This window comes from Malus sylvestris, chromosome 14, assembly GCF_916048215.2.
Source record: "Malus sylvestris chromosome 14, drMalSylv7.2, whole genome shotgun sequence".
Classification (NCBI taxonomy): domain Eukaryota; kingdom Viridiplantae; phylum Streptophyta; class Magnoliopsida; order Rosales; family Rosaceae; genus Malus; species Malus sylvestris.
This window is the reverse complement of record NC_062273.1, coordinates 29,050,628-29,073,949: the sequence shown is the minus strand read 5'-3', so window position 1 is coordinate 29,073,949 and position 23,322 is coordinate 29,050,628. Positions and strand designations below refer to the sequence as shown.

General features: G+C 39.1%; 7 protein-coding genes and 1 long non-coding RNA gene across 8 annotated transcripts; 3 read left to right on the top strand and 5 right to left on the bottom strand.

The window, feature by feature from the left end:
• The first annotated feature begins 58 nt into the window (after positions 1-58).
• On the top strand, positions 59-2,148 carry LOC126599263 (loganic acid O-methyltransferase-like). Its single transcript, XM_050265615.1, has 3 exons — positions 59-219; positions 826-1,482; positions 1,572-2,148. The coding sequence occupies exons 1-3, from the start codon at positions 121-123 to the stop codon at positions 1,911-1,913; spliced, it is 1,098 nt and encodes a 365-aa protein (XP_050121572.1). The 5' UTR covers positions 59-120; the 3' UTR covers positions 1,914-2,148.
• A 2,933-nt stretch (positions 2,149-5,081) lies between these two features.
• On the top strand, positions 5,082-6,530 carry LOC126599562 (uncharacterized). Its single transcript, XM_050265954.1, has 4 exons — positions 5,082-5,388; positions 5,578-5,760; positions 5,858-5,917; positions 6,133-6,530. Exons 1-4 carry the CDS (start codon positions 5,140-5,142, stop codon positions 6,418-6,420), a joined length of 780 nt encoding a protein of 259 aa, XP_050121911.1. The 5' UTR covers positions 5,082-5,139; the 3' UTR covers positions 6,421-6,530.
• On the bottom strand, positions 6,408-7,534 carry LOC126599564 (glutathione transferase GST 23-like). The gene is made up of 2 exons (XM_050265957.1): positions 7,104-7,534; positions 6,408-6,922 (listed from the first exon to the last, which is right to left on the bottom strand). Exons 1-2 carry the CDS (start codon positions 7,410-7,412, stop codon positions 6,581-6,583), a joined length of 651 nt encoding a protein of 216 aa, XP_050121914.1. The 5' UTR covers positions 7,413-7,534; the 3' UTR covers positions 6,408-6,580.
• A 942-nt stretch (positions 7,535-8,476) lies between these two features.
• On the bottom strand, positions 8,477-9,498 carry LOC126599563 (glutathione S-transferase U8-like). Its single transcript, XM_050265956.1, has 2 exons — positions 9,151-9,498; positions 8,477-8,956 (listed from the first exon to the last, which is right to left on the bottom strand). Exons 1-2 carry the CDS (start codon positions 9,457-9,459, stop codon positions 8,591-8,593), a joined length of 675 nt encoding a protein of 224 aa, XP_050121913.1. The 5' UTR covers positions 9,460-9,498; the 3' UTR covers positions 8,477-8,590.
• Positions 9,499-10,565: 1,067 nt separating this feature from the next.
• On the top strand, positions 10,566-14,589 carry LOC126599561 (cyclin-dependent kinase D-3-like). Its single transcript, XM_050265953.1, has 8 exons — positions 10,566-10,900; positions 11,490-11,788; positions 11,886-11,994; positions 12,502-12,627; positions 13,252-13,487; positions 13,575-13,886; positions 14,072-14,202; positions 14,309-14,589. Exons 1-7 carry the CDS (start codon positions 10,796-10,798, stop codon positions 14,127-14,129), a joined length of 1,245 nt encoding a protein of 414 aa, XP_050121910.1. The 5' UTR covers positions 10,566-10,795; the 3' UTR covers positions 14,130-14,202; positions 14,309-14,589.
• Positions 14,590-15,629: 1,040 nt separating this feature from the next.
• Positions 15,630-19,366, bottom strand: LOC126598720 (putative disease resistance protein RGA3). The gene is made up of 2 exons (XM_050265087.1): positions 19,223-19,366; positions 15,630-19,106 (listed from the first exon to the last, which is right to left on the bottom strand). Exon 2 carries the CDS (start codon positions 18,366-18,368, stop codon positions 15,747-15,749), a length of 2,622 nt encoding a protein of 873 aa, XP_050121044.1. The 5' UTR covers positions 18,369-19,106; positions 19,223-19,366; the 3' UTR covers positions 15,630-15,746.
• A 40-nt stretch (positions 19,367-19,406) lies between these two features.
• Positions 19,407-20,218, bottom strand: LOC126600975 (uncharacterized). Its single transcript, XR_007615650.1, has 3 exons — positions 19,995-20,218; positions 19,832-19,888; positions 19,407-19,684 (listed from the first exon to the last, which is right to left on the bottom strand). It is a non-coding gene; the product is annotated as an uncharacterized LOC126600975 (long non-coding RNA).
• A 1,400-nt stretch (positions 20,219-21,618) lies between these two features.
• Positions 21,619-22,567, bottom strand: LOC126598911 (uncharacterized). The gene is made up of 2 exons (XM_050265286.1): positions 22,396-22,567; positions 21,619-22,277 (listed from the first exon to the last, which is right to left on the bottom strand). The coding sequence occupies exons 1-2, from the start codon at positions 22,559-22,561 to the stop codon at positions 21,676-21,678; spliced, it is 768 nt and encodes a 255-aa protein (XP_050121243.1). The 5' UTR covers positions 22,562-22,567; the 3' UTR covers positions 21,619-21,675.
• Between the last annotated feature and the right edge of the window lie 755 nt (positions 22,568-23,322).

Below are 23,322 nucleotides of genomic sequence, written 5' to 3'. Positions count from 1 at the left end.
CATTCGTGTTCCAGTCACAATGAAAAATTCTGGGAGTGAGCCGCCTTCAGTCAGCAGGTCTACTCATGACACTATAAATGACTTACAACTATTCACACTCCTAAAGAGAGAAACTGAGAAATGGCTGCAGCTGAGGCGGAAACCAGTATGTCCGCCGAAGCATATCCGATGAAAGGCGGAGACGGCCCCAACAGCTATGCTAAAAACTCTGCTTACCAGGTTCTTATATGCTTAAAACTTAAGCTTTACTAGTTTATAATAATTTATTACATATTTAAATAAGATCTGACGGCTGTGATCCATCACTGCCAACTCTAAAATTGTTGTTTCCTTACTAAAACTAAAGGGTAATTTAGAGCTGTTTGGTATTTTGTTAAAAAAAAAAAAAAAGGACTTGTGAAGTTTGGGCGAAATCCAAAGGCGCTGGTGGCGGAGATTGACGTCGATTTCTTGGGGTTTCTCAAATTGGTTTGGGATATGACAGAGATCTTAAAAACTCTTAACACTGTGGACCTTAAAAAATTCTCACTTTTTTTTTCTGCTTTCAAGAAGTGAGGCTTTTTCTTGAGTTAGTTTGTAGTTGTGTTCTTTGTGCAGGCGTTCTAGTACATCCGATCCCACCTAATAGAATAAATGGAATAAAGCTTTGTTGTTGCTGTAGTTTTTAGTTGTGTTCTTCAGAATAAATCCACCTAACAAGAATTATTGGACTGACGCTCAGAAAGTGTCTGAATTTGAGTTACATATTACTGTAAGCAAATGAAATTCAAGGTGTTGGATCTTCTCTACTAATCAAAAGAACATGCACAATCTTTCCTTTTTCAGAGAGGAGTAGTGGATGCTGCCCAACAACTTATAAGCAGGGCAATAGCAGAAAATCTTGACGTCGAGAAGTTACCTTCTTCGAACACCTTTTGCATTGCAGATTTGGGTTGTTCTATCGGGCCAAATACGTTTATTGCGGTTCAAAACATACTTGAAGCTGTAGAAATCAAGTATCAAGGCCAAGGCTTGAATTCGCATATCCCGGAATTTCATGTTTTCTTTAATGATCACACTCTAAACGATTTTAACACGCTCTTCCAATCCCTCCCTACGAGAAGGCGATACTATGCTGCAGGCGTACCCGGTTCTTTCTACGTTCGTGTATTTCCTAATGCTTCCATTCACTTTTTTCACTCTTCTTGTGCCCTTCAATGGCTTTCTAGAGTGCCGAAAGAGGTAGTGGACAGAAACAGCCCTGCGTGGAACAAAGGACGAATCGTTTATTCAAATTCCACTGATGAAGTCCTAAGGGCTTATGAAGCTCAACATGCTGAGGACATGGAATGTTTCCTGCATGCCAGGGCACAAGAGATTGCGAATGGAGGATTGATGGTGCTCATCATTCCAGGACGCCCGAATGGTACCCCTCATTCGCTTTCTTCGGTAAACCAGGCTCATCAACTTCTCGGGTCTTGCCTCATGGACCTGGCTATGAAGGTAAGAAAATGACCCCCTGCTCTAAGTTTAATTATAGAACACGCAAAGTATCAGACGAAATGACTGCTATGTGTTTTTCCTTTATGCAGGGAGTAGTTCAGGAAGAAAAAGTAGATTCTTTTAATATACCTCTGTATTACATGTCTCCCCAAGAACTCGAAGCTGCTGTGGAGAAAAATGGTTGTTTTAGCACACAGAGAATTGAAAACTTGCCTCGTGTCTCGGCACTTGACATTGTTACTAAAAGTAGCCAGGTATTTGCATCTCATGTCAGAGCTGCCACGGAGGGACTCGTGAAGCAACAATTTGGAGAAAATATCTTAGACGAGCTCTATGACTTGTATCGCAAGAGACTCGAAGAGCAACCATCGATCTTTGAGTCTGGGAAGGCGATTAACTTTCTTGTTGTGCTTAAACGCCTGGAAATTTGATTTGAGTGACATGTAAAATGGATAATCACTTCATGTGTCACATACTTGATCTTGTCCTACTCGATCAATCTAGCTAGTTCCTTATTATTCTTGTTATGTGTTTTTCCTTTAACATCCCTATGTACTTCATGTGTTTGGAAGAACTGGAAGCTGTTTTTGAACAAAACAGATGCTTTAGCAAAAACGTACTGAATCAAATAAGGTAATGTCACGTACATTACTTTCGCACATGAAAGCGTGTTATTGATTTGGGATACAGCCACTATGACGTACAACATCTTGGTCTTTTTCCGTTGTACTTCTACAGTATTTCTTAATTGATTTTACTTTGTCTTTGATTGGTGTCAAGTAGTACTGATTGACTGCAATACAAATATACCAATATAAAATCCCCCTCCTCCTCCAAGAAAACACCGAGAGAGAGAGAGAGAGAGAGAGAGAGAGAGAGAGAGAGAGAGAGGCCTTCAGTCAGCAGGCCTACTCATGATACTGTAAATGACTTACAACCCCTCACACTCCTAAAGAGAGAAATTGAGAGATGGCTGCAGCCGAGGAGGAAACCAGTAACTCCGTCGAAGCCTATCCGATGAAAGGCGGAGATGGCCCCAACAGCTATGCAAACAACTCTACTTACCAGGTTCTTATATACTAGTTTATAAGAACTTGTTACACATTAAATAAGATCTGACTGCTGTAATCCAACAGTCTAAAATTGTTGTTTCCTTACTAAAATTAAAGGGTGATTCAGAGCCTGTTTGGTATTTTGTTTAAAAAATTGGACTTGCAAAGTTTGAAACGGAAACTAGTCCACTGTGAGCCACCTCCAGATCCTGACCATAGCAGCCGCGGACGGCAAAATTCAAAGCTCGTGGCGGAGATTGTGCTTGATTTCTTAAACTTTTTTTGTTTTTTTCCTTCTGTTCTCAAGAGGTAAGGCTTTTTCTTGAGTTAGTTTTGATAGTGTTCTTAATACAAAACCGAGCCCAGTGGCGTTTTAGAATTCATATAATTGACTCCCGTTTTTTAGAGAAACATCTATCAGGCGCTTCAAAAAGCACTTCGAAGTGCTTTTGTAGGAAGTACTTAGATTTGTAATAAATATGTTAACATGCTTATTATAAAAGTATTCTAACTTACGAGCGCAAGTGCTTTTTAGCGAAGCGATCCCAAACAAGTCTTAAGGTATTTGTCTTGTTATTTTAAGCTGGTGACTAATTGACCTTGGTATTTTCTTGTTTCTCAAGAAACTCGTGGAATCCTCTTCCGTTCTCGAATCAAAGAAATCTGCTAGCGTGTTTGTCGTTTGAACATTTGAAGCTCCTCCGAAAGAATTTTAATTTGTAGCTTGAATAAGGAAGATCGTGAATAAGTACTTTTCCCACAATTTTCTCACTAGCCAAACAGAATTTCAGAGCTGAATACAAACCAACTTAATGAGTAAAGGTGGTAACCTACCTACTTTGTTGAGAGCCGAGGATGAAGGATCGACCTTCAGCCTTTCGAGAAAGAAACCCTAGAAGCAGCTGAAGCTGTGGACCGACACAGGATGAAGAAAACCTTTTGATTTGAAATTTGACGTTGCATTTGAAATTTGGCCTAGAATTCATGTCGGCTATAACCGACAGGAATGCTAGAATTTCTGCCCCAACCCGGGGCTAGCTGGCTGGTTGAATTGGACCAGCCGGTTGGCCTTTTAGCCCTTTCAGATTCCCTTTGGTCTAGCCCTCGGTTGGAAACTATTTTCGAGCTATTTTCGGCTATTTGACCCACCTTTCGGTTGAAGATAACCTCACAGTGATGGGAGAGCCAGTGTTAAGGACCCTCTGACATCTAACGAGCCCTTCGATTCCATCCATGGCAATGGTTCTCACCATGTTCTCACCAAGGTGCTGAGCCACCTCGAGCACCAATCGGATCGAGTTATCCACGTCCTCGAGAGCCCTGAGGATCGGCAGCAACCCCTCGTCGAACCTAACATCGACGACGGCTCTGATCACCTGGCAGACCTTGCCTACGGCGTCCTTTCCGGTGAAATCATCTGTGATTTTTCCACTCACCTACGGCGTAGCAGGCGTAGGAGGCGCGGTGGCTGCTGCGGCTGATGACGTCGAGTAGTAGGCGGCGCGCAAAATGAGGTACCCCGCGGGCCGCGTGAGGGGGGATATGGGGGCTGTGGGTCTGGTGGCGGAGGCAGTGCGGCAGAGAGAGGTGCGGAGGAGAGTGGAAAGGAGCTTGCGGGGGGAGGACATTGTGGTGTTTTGGAAATTTTGATCCGAAATGAAGGTTGTTTTCTTTTGTTTTTGTGAAGGGTCAGTTGGCAGGAGCGTCGCTCATTGGGTGATCGCCACCTGTGGTGGTGTGGTTGGGCGGAGGACGCGGAAGAAACGGAGAGGCAGAGTAACAGAGTGTGAGAGAGTGAAAGTGAGAAGTATGTGGATTTTTAACGTCACTCCTTACCTGGAATTTTGGTGTTCGTTTTACTTTTTTAACAATATGCGTCCACAATTTCGTTGAATTTAACCACGTGGCTTATCGACCATCACGGTGGTTCAGCTGGGGACTATTTTAGATTCATAATTCACGCAACATGTCTTAGATTCGATTCTTGGTATTTGTGAATCACAGAATAATGGTCAAAAAATGTTGAATCTCTCTATAAGTCTTCCAAACTTACAAAAATGTGGACTGTCGCAACGAAATCAGAGACTAATCCCCTATAAAAGAAAAGAAAACCACGTGACTCATCAATTCAACCTTTTGAGATTATGTATTTAATTTTTATTTAAAATATATAAAGGGAATTTATTAAGTTTTAAATTGGACTGGAATTTGATTCGAATTCGTTTTTACGAGAATCGAATTTATTACTTTTCATTTACAAATAAAAAAAGAGTAATGTTAGGGAGATTAAATTTGTAAACTAAGTAATGTGTCACGAATAGGAATAAGTACATTTATCAACGCTTAAGTAATAAACAAATTATCAACTTTCATGTATTTAGTTTCTAAAATTTAGTCTTTTTAGTATTACTCTAAAAAGAAACATCCCTAACCGTAGTCACAAGAGTGAAAGTGTCTACGTGTCATTCATACAATTTTTCATTCTTAAAATTTGAATATAATTGTTATTTTTAAATAATTGATTTAAAATATAAAAAGTGAATGAATGGATCAGCAGGACCCAAAAGAGGAAGGAGTTGCACGGTAGCCCACAGGCGCATAGAGAATGACAGCAGCAATGGCCTCACACACAGTCACAGCAGTCTCCTCCTCCTTGATTATGCCTCTCAATTCTTCTCAATCATTTCTCAGACCCTCAAATCTCCCCCTCCAAAGCCCACCTCAATCCAACCCCACACATCGCAATCCCATCCTCAAATTTCCCACCACTAGAACCAGAGCAACCGTTGACGGCGGCGAACAAAGAGCCACCGCCGCACCTATGCTTGTTCAGGAACCGCCGCAGCCCACCAAAGTATGCTTTTTCTCATTTTTTTTCCTTCAGTTGCAAAAATTAGCTAAAGCGTTTTTGTTGGATTGCATCTAGTAGAAAAACTTAAAAAGTGCTTCTTGATTGAAGAAGCACTTGTTGGGGAAGCACATACTAGTGAAAGAAGTTATATTTTGATAATTTGTTAAGTTATGGTGTTATTGTTTGGTTAAGGAAGTGGAGGAGAGTGTGAAATTGCTCAAGAATGCCGCAAAAACAAGACGGGTTGCGAAGGAGGAGGTCCTGTCAGCTCTATCGGTCATTGAGAAGGGAAAGCTCGAGCCTTCCGGGTTTCTTAATACGCTGGGCGGAACAGAATCCCCGGGGAGAACATGGATGCTCATATTTACTGCTGAGGTTAGTATAAAGCTTTCACCTTTTCCATAACCATGTTCAATTTTTCACCTTTAATCTGAGAAATGAGAGCATTATTTGGTTTTTGTTGTATTTGCAGAAGGAATTGAAGGGCGGTCGTTACTTCCCTATTACCGCAGTTCAGCGATTTGATGCTGCTGTAAGTCTTTTTATCTGTGATTCGATCACTGGTGCCTAAATTTTGTAGTGAGCCATTTCTTTGCTGAAGTTGCCTGGATATTATTGTTGTTCAAAACTAAATAGGAGCTCTTAGAAGCTCTCATCGTTGATAATTATCGAAACGTAGGCATGAGTAGCATTTTACTCGTTGCATTTCAATTTTTGAGACTAACAAATGTCTGTCGGGGTTATCAGGGAAAGAGAATTGAGAACGGAGTGTATTTTGGGTCATTTGGATGCTTAACATTTGAAGGAAGATTTTCCTGGAAGAAGAGAATACTAGCCTTCATCTTTGAGTCCATCCGGATAAAAATTGGACCTTTGAAAACCCTAGAGATCGGTCTAGGCCAGAAAGACGACAGAGAGCCTAGCACGAAGGATCCATTCTTTATATGGTTTTACATTGATGAAGAACTAGCAGTTGGCCGAGGCAAAAGTGGGGGGACTGCTTTCTGGTGCCGTTGTCGCCGTGTTATAACTTAATTTCTATTTCAGTCAAATACAGATGTTGGATTCAGTTTTACGGATCGTATTATACATACACATACATATATCAGGAAATATCAAGGCTATGTGATGCTTCGTTTACATTATTTTAAGCCGAATCTGGGACCATTTTATTTTAGGTGTTTCTTCTTTGGCATCATTCGGCTTTCTGGCGATCCCGGTTGTAATTGATTAGATCTTCTGCAGTCGGCATACTCCCTTTGATTATTGGAATTTCAGTGAATCTCTGTGCCCATTCATGAAGAAATGGCAACTCCTTTGTGTCAAACAGCTTTATGCCTTCAGATTCTTCTAAGAACTTGAGCCAGTTAGGTAAAGTACCCACCACTAAGTCTAGGAAACCAATGATTTCTCCTCCGAAGAATTTCTTGCCTTCGATGAGCTTGTTCAGAACTTCGAGTGATTCTCGTGCTGCCTCCAAGGATTTCTCTTGTTCATGCCCCTTTGTACGGCTAGCAGTCCATGCACTGATCACACACTGCATTCCGTAGTGTTTGAAAAGCTCATTAGCTTCTCTTTTCAATACATGTATGTATAATTACATGTACAAGCATTCATATATATACATATAGAGAGAGAGAGAGAGAGAGAGAGAGAGAGAGAGAGAGAGTGTGTGTGTGTGTGTGTGTGTGTGTGCAGTGTGAATGTTGTTTGTTTACCTTCTCGTCAACATACTTTGCCCAAAACCGCGCCGTTGCTTTTTCGAATGGATCTTCTGGCAACAGTGGGTTCTCTCTCCATGTTTCATCTATGTACTCAAGGATGACAAGGGACTCTGCAACTGGTTTTTCGCCGTGCACAAGAACGGGGACTTTCTTATGGACAGGATTATACCGAAGGAGCAGGTGACTCTTGTTTCTCAAATCTTCTTCAATGTATTCGTACGCTATCCCCTTGTGCTTCAGCGCCCATTCAATTCTGCAGCAAAAAAGACTCAGAGAGGCTCCGATCACCTTAACATCTCCCATTTTGAAGTCTGCAAATTCTGAAATCGAAAGTTTTCAATCTCTTGAAGCATTGGCCTGAGCTTTATAGAGGCGGGATTTTGCAAAGCGTCACATTTCTTGCAGAGAAAGTTGCAAGTCAGTCAACTCTCTTGTTTATTAGTCAAAAGTATTGTTTAGTCTTGGATGAACTTTAATCTCACCTGATGTGTTGAACTTTCAAACTAAGGATAGAATTTGTTTCTTGCATCATGACCATTTGATCCCCTCTTCTAGAAATGTAGTGATGTATGTGAGGCTCGTGTCGAAGAAAATTAAGCGCATGCGCACGATTAAGTTTTGACAAGGTTCTAAAAGATGCTAGGTTCTAGTCGGGTGGTAGGTTGAGGTCTAGTGCCTAGGTTGCTAGGCGGGGGCCTAGGCGGATTTAAATAAATTATTATATTTTGTGTAAATAAGTGTCTGTTTATATTGAAAATATATATTTTTTCATTATAAACTACAAAATAGAATGACATATATATTATGAAGTATTGGAACATAATAAAAACATAGGGAATAAGCATATAATGTGTGTTCATTTAACTATTTAGCAAGTCTCTTACAATTTATTGAAAAAAATAAAATACAAAATGAAAGTTATCTGTTTTCTGTCTAAGCGAGTCGCAACCTAAGCGGGTGCCTAGGCAGGTCTGGGTGGGCTACACGGATGCCTCATCAAGTCTAGGTGCCCTTTCTTAATTTTCAAATGCCTAGACATTAATCGGGGCAGCAGCCAGCCGCCTAGCACCTAGGCGGGGATTTTTAGAACAATGAGTTTCAATATAAGGTTAGTTGTTTACAGCTTCTTGTACTAATTTGCATTACCATCAGCTTCTTCCTGAATAGCAATTTTGCCATGATATGCATTTTGTACCTGCTCTCTGCGGTTCATTAAACTTGCCTTAGAACCAAGCAGCGAGTTTGGAAGATCATCTAAATTGTTCCCTCCACATCAGAAATTCGGAGTCGTTTCAATACAATGTGGTGCTGCAATGTAATGACTGTTTCGATTTAGTACATAATTGTTGTCCTGTCACGCGATAAAATTAACTGAAATGCTCTTCTCTTTGTTATTTCATTTATTGTAGCAAATACACAGACGACAACAAGATTCAATCAAACAGTAATCAGATTCGGAGGTGAAGAGATGGAGTGCGAAATCATGGTTTGTTGGCGGATAAGGAACGGATGTAACCGATCATAAATCGGAGGTAGGGGACCAATGCTTCTTTAGCCGGAATGCATTCTTCAATGAGTGGAGTGTGGATGAAATTCTGACCCCATTGGTGGAGAGACGGAAACATCTCTGCTTCAGGTACCTTGTTGCCTCCAGCTTCTTCCATAGCACTTATCCAGTGAGGTATCCATCCCAATACCAAATCTAGATACCCTATTTGTTCGCCGCCGAAAAACTTCTTCCCTTCGATCTGCTTCTCAACAAGCGCTAGTGATTCTAATGCAGATTCTTTCGCCTTCTCCTGCGCTTCGCCTTCTCCCGTGCAAGCTGCCCACACCGAAAGCAAAAGCTGGAACATGAGCATGTACAAGAAAATTAGTATCGAGCCGGGAAAGCTTAAGAGATTCTCAATCAACCATATAGGATCAAACACAGGCCGTCTGCGCTCAAAACTGAATATGTTAACGGGGTGTTAAATTCACTAGATGCACACAAAAAGCATAGTTGTGTCACTTGCATACATGTTTTGCACAAAAGGGGTACCTTTTCATCGTTGAATTTAGCCCAAAAACGAGCTGTGGCTCGGTCATATGGGTCGCGAGGCAGCAACGGGTGCTCCTTCCATGTATCCTCGATGTACTCGAGGATCACAAGTGACTCGACGATGACGTTGTCACCGTGCACGAGCACCGGCACCTTCTTGTAGATGGGGTTGTACTTGAGGAGCAGGGGACTCTTGTTTGCTAAATCTTCTAATATGAACTCATACTCCACACCCTTGAGCTTCAATGCCCACTGAATCCTAGCACAGAAAACGCTTCCTTCTGTTGCAAACAGCTTCACGACCCCCATTTTCTACCTCCACAGCTTTCAAATTTGTGCCTTGGCAACTTTTCTTTATAGAGAGAGGAGAGGAAAACACTCTTTGACTCGTCAGCTTCTTGTGCACATATAATATTATTGTTTTGACAATGGAGAGAGAAAAATCAAACTCAGACTTGCATGCAGACGTAAATACAATCGTAATCACTTGGAAAGGAATCATCACCTTATCCTGCCACCAAATCTACCAAGTCCTGAAATCCGGACTTTTGAAATTTGATTAAACAACTACAAACAAGGAGTTTCTTTAAAAGTTATAATAACTGTAGCAGTTAGATCAAATTTCAACGGTTTGGATCTCCGAACTTGGTGGATTTGGTGGAAAGAATCCGAAGAAAATCATTTTCCCTCAATTTTTTTTTTTGTCAAAATATCGACTGTATATTATCGTTTATCAACATATTATTCATTTACACGTGAAACATAATAAAAGATTGCAACGTATTGTTCACAACTCACTTTTACTTTCTAAATACTTGTTAATTTTAGTCATTGATCTTCTTTAATTTATTCAATCCAACGATCAAAAATTAAAAAAACGTTTTAAAAATAAAAAACTAGATGTGTCTACAACATGAGAGATTATATTCACACACCCCAAATTACTTCTCCCACACCTTTTTACTTTTTTAATATTTTCTACACACCACTAACACTTGATAGAAAAATATTAAAAAATTAAAAAGTTGTGGAAGAAGTAATTTGTGGTGTGTGAATATAATCCCCCTACAACATTACCTAACATATATTAACATATATTAAAGCTACAAGGAATGAGCACCCCTAAGTTGACCAAACAAAAAAGATGGTTAGCGAGACCAATATAAAGGTATCAACCACTCCATCATGACATCATCACTTACGCACATACGGGCACGTCGAGCGGGTAGTCGGGTCTAAAGGGCTACATATCAGTGACCCGAAAAGGTTTGGATATAATCGTGGGCTTCCCTCGGCCCAAGACCAAATTGTAATATAGAGCGAGTCAAAAGTCTAAAACACCCCCAAATAATCTTCAAAATTAAAAAGTGAACCACTCCAATTAAAAGCAGAAATAAAAAAATAAAAATAAAAAAGTTAAATTGGCGTTTGCTTCTACACGCTCTCTGTCTCTCTCTCTCTCTCTCTCTTTGGGCTTCAACGGCTTTCTCGTCTGCGCAAATTTTTAAAACCCTAAAGAATTTTCCCGAGAAAATGATTTTCCCGGAAAATTCCAAATTGTGAATGGAAGATTCACCGATAAACCTCACTTGAAAAACGTAAATTGAACAAAACTTTCAGTGAGGTGATAAGTCGGAGAGCGACAATGGCAGAGGTCGATCTGACGAAGAAAGTGGCGGATAGGTATCTGAAGCGCGAGGTTCTTGGTGAAGGTACCTATGGAGTCGTCTACAAAGCCATCGATACGAAGGTAAAAGCCCTATCATTCGTGGAATTTTTGTCAATTTTTGAGGATTTCTTTTGCTTTGTGTAGTCTTTCGAGTTTCTGGGTTGTGAATTTTTCGTGTTTGTGTGTGTGTGTGTGTCTCTGTGGAATTGGTTTTAGGACTTGTTTGTTTGCTGAGAAAATTGAGCTCTGAATCTGAAAATAACTTCCCCTTTTTGGATGGAATATGAATGTTTTTACGTGTGAGGGCGAAGTCCTGGGACATTATAGCTTCAAGTTTAATTTTTTTTTTCTAACTTTTCGCTATACGTAAATGGGTTGCAATTGGTTTTGGTGCAGACGTTGAATACTTAATCGCCTTTGAAATGGAGTTCTTTAACACAATATTGCATATACTTATGTTGTAAGAAAAAAAGGAAATTGTTGTTGTGACCCATAATATGAGAATGGTTTTTCACTTTCTAAGCTACCAAATGAGCAACTAACGAATCGGTGATATTTTGAAGTGGTTTAAAGTTTTCTTTTCTTTTGCTTATAACCAAATGTACGATAATAAGTTTGATGAGTGATCTCTATCGATTCTGATTTTGGTTCCAATACATTCCTTGTGCAGACAGGACAGACGGTTGCTATTAAAAAAATTCGTCTTGGGAAGCAAAAGGAAGGGGTGAATTTTACAGCACTTAGAGAAATTAAACTGCTTAAAGAGCTGAAGGATCCGAACATTATTGAGTTGATTGAAGCATTCCCGCATAAAGGAAACTTGCATCTTGTATTTGAGTTCATGGAGACGGACCTTGAAGCTGTTATACGTGACCGGAATATATTTCTATCACCAGCTGACATAAAGTCATATCTTCAGATGACTTTAAAAGGACTTGCTGTTTGCCACAAGAAATGGGTTTTACACAGGTAGTCGTTTTGCATCTAGAAGCGTTCTTTATAGATCCTTATTTGGTTGTTATTATTTGTCTGAGATGTGTGCTAAACTGCTAATTGTGCTTTGCAGGGATATGAAGCCTAACAACTTGTTGATAGGATCTAATGGGCAACTTAAACTGGCAGATTTTGGTTTAGCACGAATATTTGGGAGCCCAGATCGCAGGTTCACTCATCAGGTATGTTTCCCCTTGACTTGATGGTATTTGAGTTAGATCTCTTAACGTATAATTCTATGTTTTTTACTGAAAGCAAACCTACTGAAGTTCCACTGCTTGTCCTTTGCACTGTGAGTTTGGTTTAATGCCAGCATTCACTTGTCTTAGAAACCTCCTCTCCATGGTGGTATTGGTTGTTATACTTCTCCATGTGAGAGATAAAACAAGTCTGGTGGGTATTAGGATGAAACACTTTTGAAATGGCCTTAAGAAATTAAGACTCCTATCTTAATAATTTTCCAATATATTGTACAACCACGAGTGTATATGACCCTTTTTACCTTAAATTATTAATAGACTGTGTATCTGCTTTGGAAATTATGTTCAAATATCTGACAATTTGGCGAATTCCTTCAAAGTCTACAAAGATGGTGTTTAATTTATATACCACTAAAAAGTGCATTTCTTTCAATGATTTGCATGCTTTTAGGTTCAGGCTCTTTATAACATCTTAACACATATGAATAGGTTTTTGCCCGTTGGTATAGAGCACCTGAGTTGTTATTTGGCACCAAGCAATATGGACCTGGGGTAGATGTTTGGGCTGCAGCTTGTATATTCGCTGAACTACTCCTACGCAGACCCTTTTTGCAGGTAAATCCATATTTCATAATCGTAATGAAACTCTTTTTATGTGGTACACCTTTCCATTAGCCAATATGTTTTTTAACATTTACAAAATGCTAGTTTGTCCTTTACTTCCCTGTGACTCTTACTGTTGTGGTTTTCGTTTTCTGTGTGGCTTACGTGTTCATGTTTTCAAATTCTTATTACAAGTACTCGTTTCTAGGAGTGGGCAAAAAACAAAATGACTTTGTTTGATATTATTTACACCAAGAGAAAAATCCTGTATTGGGTTATATCTTCGTGTGCTCATTTTAATAGCCACCTTTAATTGCGTCTCACTCTTGAGATTTTACTTTACTACACATTTCTGTCATTTCTTCTGAATGCTTGTCCAGTTAAAATTAAGTATGGTTCTCACTAGCTAATATTTTACTGACTTCTTTAATAAATCAATTTTGAGCACCTTTGCTGAATAGCATGAATCTGCTCACTTTTTATCTGTATATCAAGTTCTAACTCGTCAGGTGATATATTGCAATGGTTTGTCATGTGTAATTCTGTTATTGCTCTCCATGGGCCGTGCATAAATAAAGTTTATACTGGGTGCACCTTTTTCTAATAATATATTGGTTTCATTTGAGTATTTAATAGGGATCAAGTGATATTGATCAACTAGGAAAGATTTTTGCGGCTTTTGGGACTCCAACACCTTCTCAGTGGCCTGATATGGTATACCTCCCGGATTATGTGGAATACCAATATGTTCCAGCACCCCCTTTGCGTTCATTGTTTCCAGTGGCTAGTGATGATGCCCTAGATTTGTTAGCGAAGATGTTTACTTATGACCCCAAAGCTAGAATATCCGTACAGCAGGCATTAGAGCACAGGTATCAGACTCTAGCTATTCAATTGGGTATCTACACTTTATGGTTTTCTCTTTCCATTCTGTGTGTGATCTCTGTGGTACTCTTTAGGTACTTTACATCTGCGCCTCTTCCTACATATCCAGATAAGCTTCCTAGACCTGCTCCAAAGCGGGAGTCTAAGGGTTCAGATTTTAATCCAAATGATGGTCCTACTGTGTTATCACCTCCACGAAAATCAAGGAGGGTGATGCCAGAGCGTGATGGTTTTGAAGGAAATTCACACGTTGATAAGATTGATGATCGTTTTGGTGAAGCCAGACATGCTGCTGGTGAAAATACAAGCAGGAATGAACCGGTGCCAATGTCAGTTGATTTTTCTATCTTTGGAGCAAAACCTCCAAATAGACCTACAATTAATAGGTAATCCACTTTTTTTTTCTTTTTTTTTTTGGATTCTGAATTTAGCATCGTCTCTCTTGGAACCAAAAGTAGCATCGTCTCTCTTGAAATGATGGAATCACACGTTCCATGTGTATGCCAGTTTGTGTTTGCTGTGTGACCGAGTAGAGTGTGGATTTTTTATTGTTTTCTTTACTCTTCTGCAGTGCTGACAGAACACATCTAAAGAGGAAACTAGATCTTGAATTTCAACTGCCCGAATAAGAACATTCTATGCACAGAATCATATACCGTATTTGTTTGAAAGATGTAAGATTGCGGTTCTCACATTAATGAGGTATGTTGCTAATGTTCGAAGTATGTCTTGATACGCAGTAGTCTTCGTTTCATTTGATACATCTGCTTTCAAGGTTTTCAATGGCTTTCGTTTGTTGAGATTACAGGGGTGAGATAACATTCGGTGAAGTCGAAGATAATCATGATGCAGATAATTATGTTTGGAGGCATACAAATAATTTGATGATATTAAACCGAAAATTTGTACCTAGCCCATGTAAGGCTAAATTTTGAGAGCTTTTTGTGTTGTGTTGCTACATTATTTTCGGTGTCGAATTGTTGTGGGTAATTACTGATTGGGTGCCAACATTCATACTGTTATCGAACTTACATACATTGTATTTTTTAAGATGAAAGACAATGTAATGGATTCATGTTGCCTTTTTTATTCTTGATGATGGGTGTGGTGTGATTGAACATTTCAGGAAAGAATTGCACCAAGACAAAAATGGATAATGACACTTATGCTCAAAAGTGCTTATATTAGAAGCACATAGTAGAATCTCTTTCAAAAAGCACTTGAAGCACTTTCAAGTCATCAGAAGCGCATAAACTTAGAAGCACTTTTATCTTTTCCCTTGCCTAACATGTCCAAAAACGCTTTTGGATATCTAAAAATGCTATTAGTTATTTTAATGACACTTCTATGCAGGCTGGTCTAGCGACACTGGGGATCATTTTGTTGAAAGAGGAACTAAGTTCAAATCTCGTAGATGATAGTTGATATAAGAAAAAGTAAGCAATGAATTAGGGTCTCACCTTCTTTTAATTTTTTATTATATATAAGAAAACCTTAACAGTACGAGAGAAATTTTATTGATAACGAAGAAAAAAAAGTTACAGCTAGTGGACATAAATATAACCCATCATAATACAAACAAAAAAAGATAAAAAATACATGACAAAAATGGGACATAAACTACTCCTTTAGGATCGAAAACAATAAAAATACAAGGTAGAGGAAGGGAGGAAGTTTTTGGTTTTTTTTTTTTTGTTTTTTTTTTTTGTTTTTTCTTTTGGGAGGGGATGGGGAGGGGTGATGTAAAACCTAACCCCCTTTAAAGGCAAACTTAAAGGTCTAAATTAAGAAAGCCAACATAGTCTAAGAACAAACCAGGATGAACCACCAACAAAGAGGAATCATGCCATACTAAAGTTGAAGAAGGCAAACCCTTGTTAGCAAAATTGTCCTAGAACAACATTTACTTTGCAAAATATGTGAGAGACATGGAAAAATTATCTTCCGAACATGGTCCAAACAAATAGGCAATTGCGTACGAAGAGGCTAAAAATGATTAAAATCAGCGGATTGGAGAATAGTAACACTATAAGAATCACTATCCAACCAAATATAATGCTAACCAAATTCTAACCAATAATAATTGCTAATAATTAAAAAAAAAAATAGAGAGTTGCTACAAGTCTCCATTAATCGAATAAAATTTAATCAATTACTTATTAAAGTGACAAACCAATATTTGGACTTCGAATGAGAGCTACATTTAGTATTACAACAACAATACAAGGCAAATGAACAAGTGTTATCTAATCAACATTTGACGCGACAATCTCTCCATCAACTGTAACCTTGCTGACATGAACGATCTTCAACCAATCTGCACCTTCTTTTCCTTTGCATCTTTCACTCAACTTCGAGCACCCGTCGATCTTCAGCTCTTTCAATGCACCGAGGAGATGCATCCCCTCCGGCAAGCTCGACAGCTGAGGGCAGTATTCGATCACTAGATGTTCCAGCAACTTGAAGGTTTGCAGCCACTCCGGCAGTTCCTTGAGGCCCTCGCAGTTCTTGATACTTAAGCTCTGTAGAGTATCTGTAGACTCTTTAAGCCAAGGGGGAAGAGCCTCTAAATGCGAGACTGAAACCGATCGAAGATCTCGAATGCCTTCTCCCGACCTCATCAAGTCAAGATTTACGCAGTCGGAGATGGCTAAAGCCTTTAACGCTGTCAGGTTTTCCAAGTCACCTGGCAATGACTCTAGACTTTGACAGTTGCTTATAACCAGCACTCGGAGGTTTGTGAGGCACTGCATCATTTCGCCGAAAGATACAAGATGACTGCAGCTGTCGACCTGTAAAAATCGAAGAGAGGCGAGGCGTTCAATTCCTTCTGGCATAACCGTCTGATTTGTTGTCAGCACCAATGTTCTGAGGTTGATCAGGTTCCCTATGTCTCTCGGCAGCTTCTTGAGTTTCTCACAATTAGTAAGTAGTAGGGTCTGCAAGTTTAGCAGCCTGCAAATGGAACCCGGAAGCTTTTGCATGCTAGGATTTTTGGACAAGTTGAGATATCTCAGGCCACTCAAGTTGCCAACAGAACCCGGCAACTCCTCAAAAGTTGAACCTCTAAGATCGAGCACCCGTAGGTACTTGAATTTCAGGATGCAAGATTTCAACACAGATTTGTTGGAGAATCCTTCATGTCCTGGAATTGGAAATAGAATGGTCCAAACTTTCTGCAACTGAAGAAAGAACTCAGGAACTCGTTCCCCTTTCTTGGGGGGTAAGTCATCCTTTGACATTGACACATGCCGAACCCTTTTACAAGTATCGGGGTTAGGACGGAAATTTATGGAAGAGCACTCTAGTTTTGACACTGAAATAGCTAAATCATGGACGAGATTATGCATTTTAAATACTATGAAATCAATCGAATCTTCCTCTATTTCAAATAAGAATCTCGAACCTAATTGCCTGATGTAGTCTAGGCCAATCTCTTCCAACTCTTGGTCTCCTTTAGATCTTGTTGGATTAGAGGATTGCAGGAAGCCTTGTGCCATCCATAGCGAAACCAAATCTGTACTTTGGAACACATAGTCTTTCGGGAACAGTGAACAAATGGCGAAACAAGGCTTCAAGTAGGGCGGCAATGCATCGTAGCTTAACTTCAGTGCAGGTAGAATGTCTTCGTTTCCCTGGTCCAATGTCCATATGTCACTGTCTCTGACTTTGGACCAAACCTGTTTCTCCCTTTTTGAATGCAGTAGGCTCCCTAGGGTGGTTACCGCTAGAGGAACCCCACCGCATTTATCTGCAATACTTTCCGCAATCTCCATCAAGTGTTGATAGCGTTGCTCCTCACCTTTTTGACCAAATGCCCGTCTTATAAGCAAAGACTTGCAAACCTTGAATGGAAGACCTTTTAGTTGATGCACTCTTGCGGAGCTCATCACCGAAGCAACTGATTCACTGCGAGTTGTTACGATGACTTTACTCCCCTCGGCTCCAACATTTAATAGAGCTTTCATATCAAACCACTTTGAGGATGTTACTCCGACATGAGCCTTGTCCCAAACATCGTCCAACACCAACAGAAACTGCTTATCCCTCAGAGCGTCTTGCAACTTTTTCTGCATTTGGTCTAAGCTTTCATGATCACCACAGTTTTGGTTAGTTGCTGAAGTAAGAATGTCATGAACCAATCTTTTGTGATCAAAGTGGTCCGAAACACACACCCACATTCTCATGTTGAAGTTTCTGACAACCCGATGATCATTATACACCAATTTAGCAAGAGTGGTCTTGCCTATGCCTCCTAATCCGATAATGGATATAACAGAAACATGCTCGGGGGCACCGCCACTTGCTTCCTTCAGGTTCAAGTTCAAGAGATGGATGATAACCTGTTTCTTATCATCCTCTCTTCCAATAACATCATATGGCTGCACAAAAGAGTGAGTCTCCCTCTTTATGTGCACAACCTGCCAATCTCCAACTCGTTCCACAAGATGAAAGCGAGATTTTTCATCTCCCATGTCATCTAACCTTTCTCTAATTTCTTTGATCTTATGCCCCATAATGAAGTTAAACATGATAGGATTCCAGCGCGAAAAGAATATGCATACCTTTCCTTTGATACTCCCGCCAGGGACCAGCATTTTCATCTGCATTTCTTGGAATGCAAACTCATCGAGCACGTCATCTATGTCGTAGCAAGCATCTTTGAGCCTTCCTAACCATTGGGTTAGAAGGGGTTCCTTCCTCTGCCTTTCCTCAGCGTCCACGATCAACAGTTTGATGTGGGAAAAGGTATTCCGAAGTCTTTTTAGCTCCTCTTCGACACCCCATGCCAAGCAAACTTCTTGGTAAGCAAAGGAAGCCAGCCCTGCCATGACACTTTCGGCAATGGTAGACACGAATTCCGCCATGATGATTCCGATTTCCGAAGGAGGAAAGAGAGTTTTAGTATGTATCAATATATAAGTTTTGATGAATGGAAATGTACGGATTTACTTGGGATTTTATAGCAACTTGGGTTTGCATCTAGAATTTCTTTCAAGTTTGCAGCATAAGGATTAAAGCACTCAAAGTATATATTCTTAATACCAAAAATGCAATGCTTTGGGTGGGAAAATAGTACAATTGATGTTCATTTCTTGTTCTTTCCTAATTCCATCCTCATTCTTTGGTAAAAACCGCAAGCAATCGTAGTTTTGATCGAATTTGGGAGATGCCATTCTTGTTCATAAACCGAAAAGAAAAAGCATATTTTGAATCGTTTTAGCAAAAATGAATTCCTTGTAGGATAGGAATATATTCTTGAATTTCTTCGTAAGCAAGAAAGATTTTATTCTGCCTAATTGTAGTTTACAATTTTAACTAACTTCATGATACTGTACCAAATTGAGCCATATATTAATCAGCTGCATCTTCAAGCCTCAGTATCCACTGCCAGTAATGGTAATAAAGACCGTAAAACTGAGAAGTACGATTGTCAAGCATATCGAGTTGCACCACCTTTGACACTGCCAAGAATTTTCCAAGGTGTATTCGTTACACGTTAGCACCTAGTATACGTGGAATCTATTGTCAATCGTAGTTCAGCTTCATTACACTATGTCCACATGAACTGTTGAGTCGGACACTCTTTCTGTAGCTTTATTTGCCTAACCAAAACCAAAAATAGATTAGAAATAATCACACATTATGAAGAGGAAAAGTATAATTTGTGTTCCGATCGATAGATTGATTGATTGACTGATAGAGAAAGAGAGAATGCAACCTGTTTCTCCCAGTTTGTGCGTATGGTTACGATAAGAAGCAACAACACTTGCACAATCAGCGCACAGATGATCCCCAGCCAAAGCCCCTATTCAAAACAGTTTGACAGACAGTTATATAGAAGGGAAGGAAAAAAATAAAACCGAAAAACCCTTCTCTCTCGTTCATGTTTTTCTCTTTACCTTTCCACCAGTGTGAAAGACGAAAGCCATCAAAATAGCCAAAGGAATTCCAACTAAGTAGTACGCCCCGAGATTAACATATGCTCCAATCTTCTGCCACCCACATCCTCTGGCAGTACCCGAAAGAACACACTGGAGGGCGTCTATAAAGTGGGATGTTGCAAGTATAGGCATCATGGTTGCAAGATAATCAACAACTTCTGTTTCGTTGCTATACAACACACACCGCTAAGCACGCTGTTTCTGGACGCCCTGCTCCTAATTCATTGGAGACACGAGTGCTGCAAATCATAGAAACAGGACAGAGAAGTAAACCCACACTTTAATCTCAAAGCCGGTCTTAACTTTCAAGCGTCAGAAAGTATTGCCATGAAAAATTTAAGAGCTTATTGACTTTATAGTTTTAGAAGTGTCATAACATAGCTCACCTCACAGCAGAACTGAGTCCGAAAGGGATCATCCAAACCATTGCCGCTGTATTCAAACTGGTAATTGATGTATTTGATAAGTAACAACATTAAAAGTGCAGGATATATCATAATCTAGAACACGTAAGCTATGGAAGAATGATCATCACAGTCAGGAACTAACCAGATAGAAAGCACTGAGGTTTCCAACTCTGGGTTTGGAAGAAGACCGGATAGAAGAACGATCATTTCAAATGATTACATTTCCAAGCTGTTAAAACTCATGGTCAACTGCATTAGCATCTTAGCCTCTCATATAACAGATCTTAGTAGTACACAAAATCACGGCTCAAGGAACAGCGAGCCTAATGAATGTAGTAACGTTGTGAAAGGCCTCCTTCGAAAAGCCTGTCCAAGTTTTCGCACATGACGAAGAGAACTTGACATAAAGTGCCAATAATAACACATTGGCACTGGGTAAAGAGAACTTGAAAAAAATCTCCCAGACCCTGCGTAAAGCGGGAGCCTTGTGCACTGGGTACGACCTTTTTATCCATTTAGATACAAAAAATCATTCGAATTGAAGATCGTTTAACCATCCGTATATATCAAATAAATAGACGAATCGAATATATTACTTAGTACTACAATATCGATTTGTTTTATATATTTGAATGACTAAATGATATTTGATTGAAATGATTTTTTGTATATATTATCTTCAAATGAAGATTAAAACACTAAAAAGTCCCGATTATGAATTTGTACCATCAAATAAGTTATTCGGAACCATAAAAAGCTAATCTTCATTTGGTCTTGATGTATAATTATTTTTTGAACATTTGAGTAGAAGTTGTCAAAATTTCTACGACGTCTTGGGGTTCAATAGCTTCAATCGGTGTATCATTGTACTTTGGTCGAAGTCTCGACAAAATCACGAACAAAAAAAATTGTATGTCTGAATTTGTCACTGTCCAGAACAAAAAGATTATCGATCTCGTCCACACCGAAACATAAACACCAACAAGAAGAACCAAAACTCACAGTCGACAAGAACCACACAGCTCTTGTAGGCAACCCTGTGAACCACAAATGTTTCATAACTGTAAATGAAAAAGAAAGAAGAAGATGGATGAAACAAATAGACGAATACAATATTGGTCAACGACCTAACTCAGTATACTTAATCAGGCAAGTAATTAAAATTGGTTAATGACCTAACTCACATTTGCACATTTTGTTTGTTTTTTAACGTTACGTCTTTGAGAGTGGTGGGCTATACGACTGCCGCACACAAGAACTCCTCCTAATATCCCATCCTCCTCCTTGAAGTAGAATCAAGTTATAAAGGCTCAAGACAACAAATGTGCAGCTTCATTTTGTATTCTTTCACAGGGCCTGATTGTTGGGTTTTCACTTGGGATTAAATGGTTAGACTTAGTTTAACTGATGCAAATGTTCCAACCATGGACTTTGGGTTCTACTTGGCCCATAAAAATGGACTTGGGTGCTAAACGTTGATGGTCTGTAGAAACAAATAAGGCCAACTACCAAAAGTTTTATACGATGATAAGAAATATAATTACATAGTGGATGTCGAGTTCTTGAAGAGGAAGAACTTGTTGAAGACAACGATGAAAACGTGTGACGGATTTAAGTAAATTTATGTATATCAATATATATATATGTGTGTGTGTGTCTATCTATACTTAAAAAAATAATATACTTGTATTAGAAATAAAATACTAATAAATTACAAAATAGAAGTAAAATAATACATAAAGTACTACGATTTATTGAAAATAAAATAAGTTGAAAAAGTTAAGCATATAATCATAATAAGTGTTCTTGGATGTTACATGTATCTAATAAGTTTGCAATTCAAAAACACATAAAATGCAAAATGAAAGGAATAAAAAATGTGTAATAATATAAGATACTTGTAAAGTTGCAAAGTTAGGCCTCAATCTCTTCCTCTCCATGTCCCTTGAAGACTCTCTCCAACTCAAACTCAACTTCCTTACGTCTCCTTCTTCTTCCATGTCCTCATCTGATACAAAATCTTCTTCATGAAGTTCTCTTACTTCAACATTTCTAGAACTCCTCCTAGGGTCTAAGGAAGAATCCACATCTAATGCCTCTCCATCCATTCCCAAATCAAGCTCAACTTCTTCATCACCACCCTCCACAATCCATCCTTGGGCCATACTAGCTTCACTAGCAAGTAGTATATCCATTTTCTTCCCATTTTCTTTTTCCTTCTTGGTCATGATCTTTGCATTGGATTGGACATAGACTAAATTATTTAACATTGTTGTATCTAGTCTATTCCTTTTCTTTGTATGTATCCCTTCAAAAGTGCTCCAATTTCTCTCACACCCGGATGAACTTGTAGTCAATGAGAGAATCTTTATAGCAATTCTTTGCAAATTAGGTACACGATTACCATAAGTAGACCACCATGAAACTAAAGAAGCATAAAGTACACAATTAGAATTAGACTAGTAAAAAATAGTTAGATTAGTAAAGAAAAATAATTAGTTTTGGAAAGTTATTAATAAGTAAGAGTATATGAATATTCATACCTGGATCATAGTTGTCATCATTCTTTATGCATCCAATCTCGGCCAAATGTCTTCCAAATCCACCCTCTCTTTTCTTATACTTTGACATCTCTATATTTATTACTTGATTTTGGACTTCATAGTTGTCAGGGAGGAAATTCTCAACACAAGTAAACATGGCGTCCATGACAAGTGGATCATGTTGAATGCTTTGATCTTTGAAGAAGTAATAAGGGTTCAAGAAGTAAGCCGCCAAATGTAATGGACCATCAAGTCGATCACAGGCTTTTTCATCAATAATTTGCAGAATTTGTCTATAGTTGGCCTCATTATTTTTTAATGTCTCTTTAATCTCATTCCTTGCTTTTTGTAGCTTTCCGTACAAAAACCCCATTGAGGGCTTTCTGCCACCATCCACAAGTCGAAGCACCTTAAATAAAGGTTCAAACACTTTCAAGCAAAGTGAGACCCCTTCCCAAAAATGTGCACTCACCATGGTAGCATATGCCATTTTTCCCTTTGTACTCTTCGAATGTTTGCATTGTTCCCATTCATCGCTAAAAACCATAATCCTTAAGTCCTTTCTCTTATCATTCAAGCTTTGCAAAGTTAGGAAAGAAGTTGCAAATCTAGTAATCCCAGGCCTCACTATGTCTCTTTTCTTCATATACTTCCTCATCAATGCCAATGTTTTATGATGTGCATAAATAAAGATAGTAAAAGCTTTTGCCTTGTCGATCACTCTTTTGAACCTAGGTAGACACCCAATTCCTTGAATCATGAGGTTCAAAGTGTGAGTGGCACATGATGTCCAAAACGTGTTTGGCCTCTTCAACTTCATCATGTTAGCCGCCGCCTTGTTGTTATAAGCATTGTCTGTCACCACTTGAACTACGTTTAATGACCCAACTTCTTCAATACACTTGTCAACATATTCAAAGATGTACT

Coding starts and splice junctions, on each gene's coding strand:
- LOC126599561 (XM_050265953.1), top strand. CDS start 10,796: ATGGCAGAGGTCGATCTGACGAAGAAAGTGGCGGATAGGTATCTGAAG. Junction 10,901..11,489: donor ACAAAGCCATCGATACGAAG/GTAAAAGCCCTA, acceptor TTCCTTGTGCAG/ACAGGACAGACGGTTGCTAT. Junction 13,488..13,574: donor CAGCAGGCATTAGAGCACAG/GTATCAGACTCT, acceptor GGTACTCTTTAG/GTACTTTACATCTGCGCCTC.
- LOC126599562 (XM_050265954.1), top strand. CDS start 5,140: ATGACAGCAGCAATGGCCTCACACACAGTCACAGCAGTCTCCTCCTCC. Junction 5,389..5,577: donor AACCGCCGCAGCCCACCAAA/GTATGCTTTTTC, acceptor TGTTTGGTTAAG/GAAGTGGAGGAGAGTGTGAA. Junction 5,918..6,132: donor TTCAGCGATTTGATGCTGCT/GTAAGTCTTTTT, acceptor CGGGGTTATCAG/GGAAAGAGAATTGAGAACGG.
- LOC126598911 (XM_050265286.1), bottom strand. CDS start 22,561: ATGGACGCCATGTTTACTTGTGTTGAGAATTTCCTCCCTGACAACTAT. Junction 22,278..22,395: donor TGATGACAACTATGATCCAG/GTATGAATATTC, acceptor ATGCTTCTTTAG/TTTCATGGTGGTCTACTTAT.
- LOC126598720 (XM_050265087.1), bottom strand. CDS start 18,368: ATGGCGGAATTCGTGTCTACCATTGCCGAAAGTGTCATGGCAGGGCTG.
- LOC126599563 (XM_050265956.1), bottom strand. CDS start 9,459: ATGGGGGTCGTGAAGCTGTTTGCAACAGAAGGAAGCGTTTTCTGTGCT. Junction 8,957..9,150: donor CTAAATTCAACGATGAAAAG/GTACCCCTTTTG, acceptor CTCATGTTCCAG/CTTTTGCTTTCGGTGTGGGC.
- LOC126599263 (XM_050265615.1), top strand. CDS start 121: ATGGCTGCAGCTGAGGCGGAAACCAGTATGTCCGCCGAAGCATATCCG. Junction 220..825: donor CTAAAAACTCTGCTTACCAG/GTTCTTATATGC, acceptor TTCCTTTTTCAG/AGAGGAGTAGTGGATGCTGC. Junction 1,483..1,571: donor TCATGGACCTGGCTATGAAG/GTAAGAAAATGA, acceptor TCCTTTATGCAG/GGAGTAGTTCAGGAAGAAAA.
- LOC126599564 (XM_050265957.1), bottom strand. CDS start 7,412: ATGGGAGATGTTAAGGTGATCGGAGCCTCTCTGAGTCTTTTTTGCTGC. Junction 6,923..7,103: donor CAAAGTATGTTGACGAGAAG/GTAAACAAACAA, acceptor TACGGAATGCAG/TGTGTGATCAGTGCATGGAC.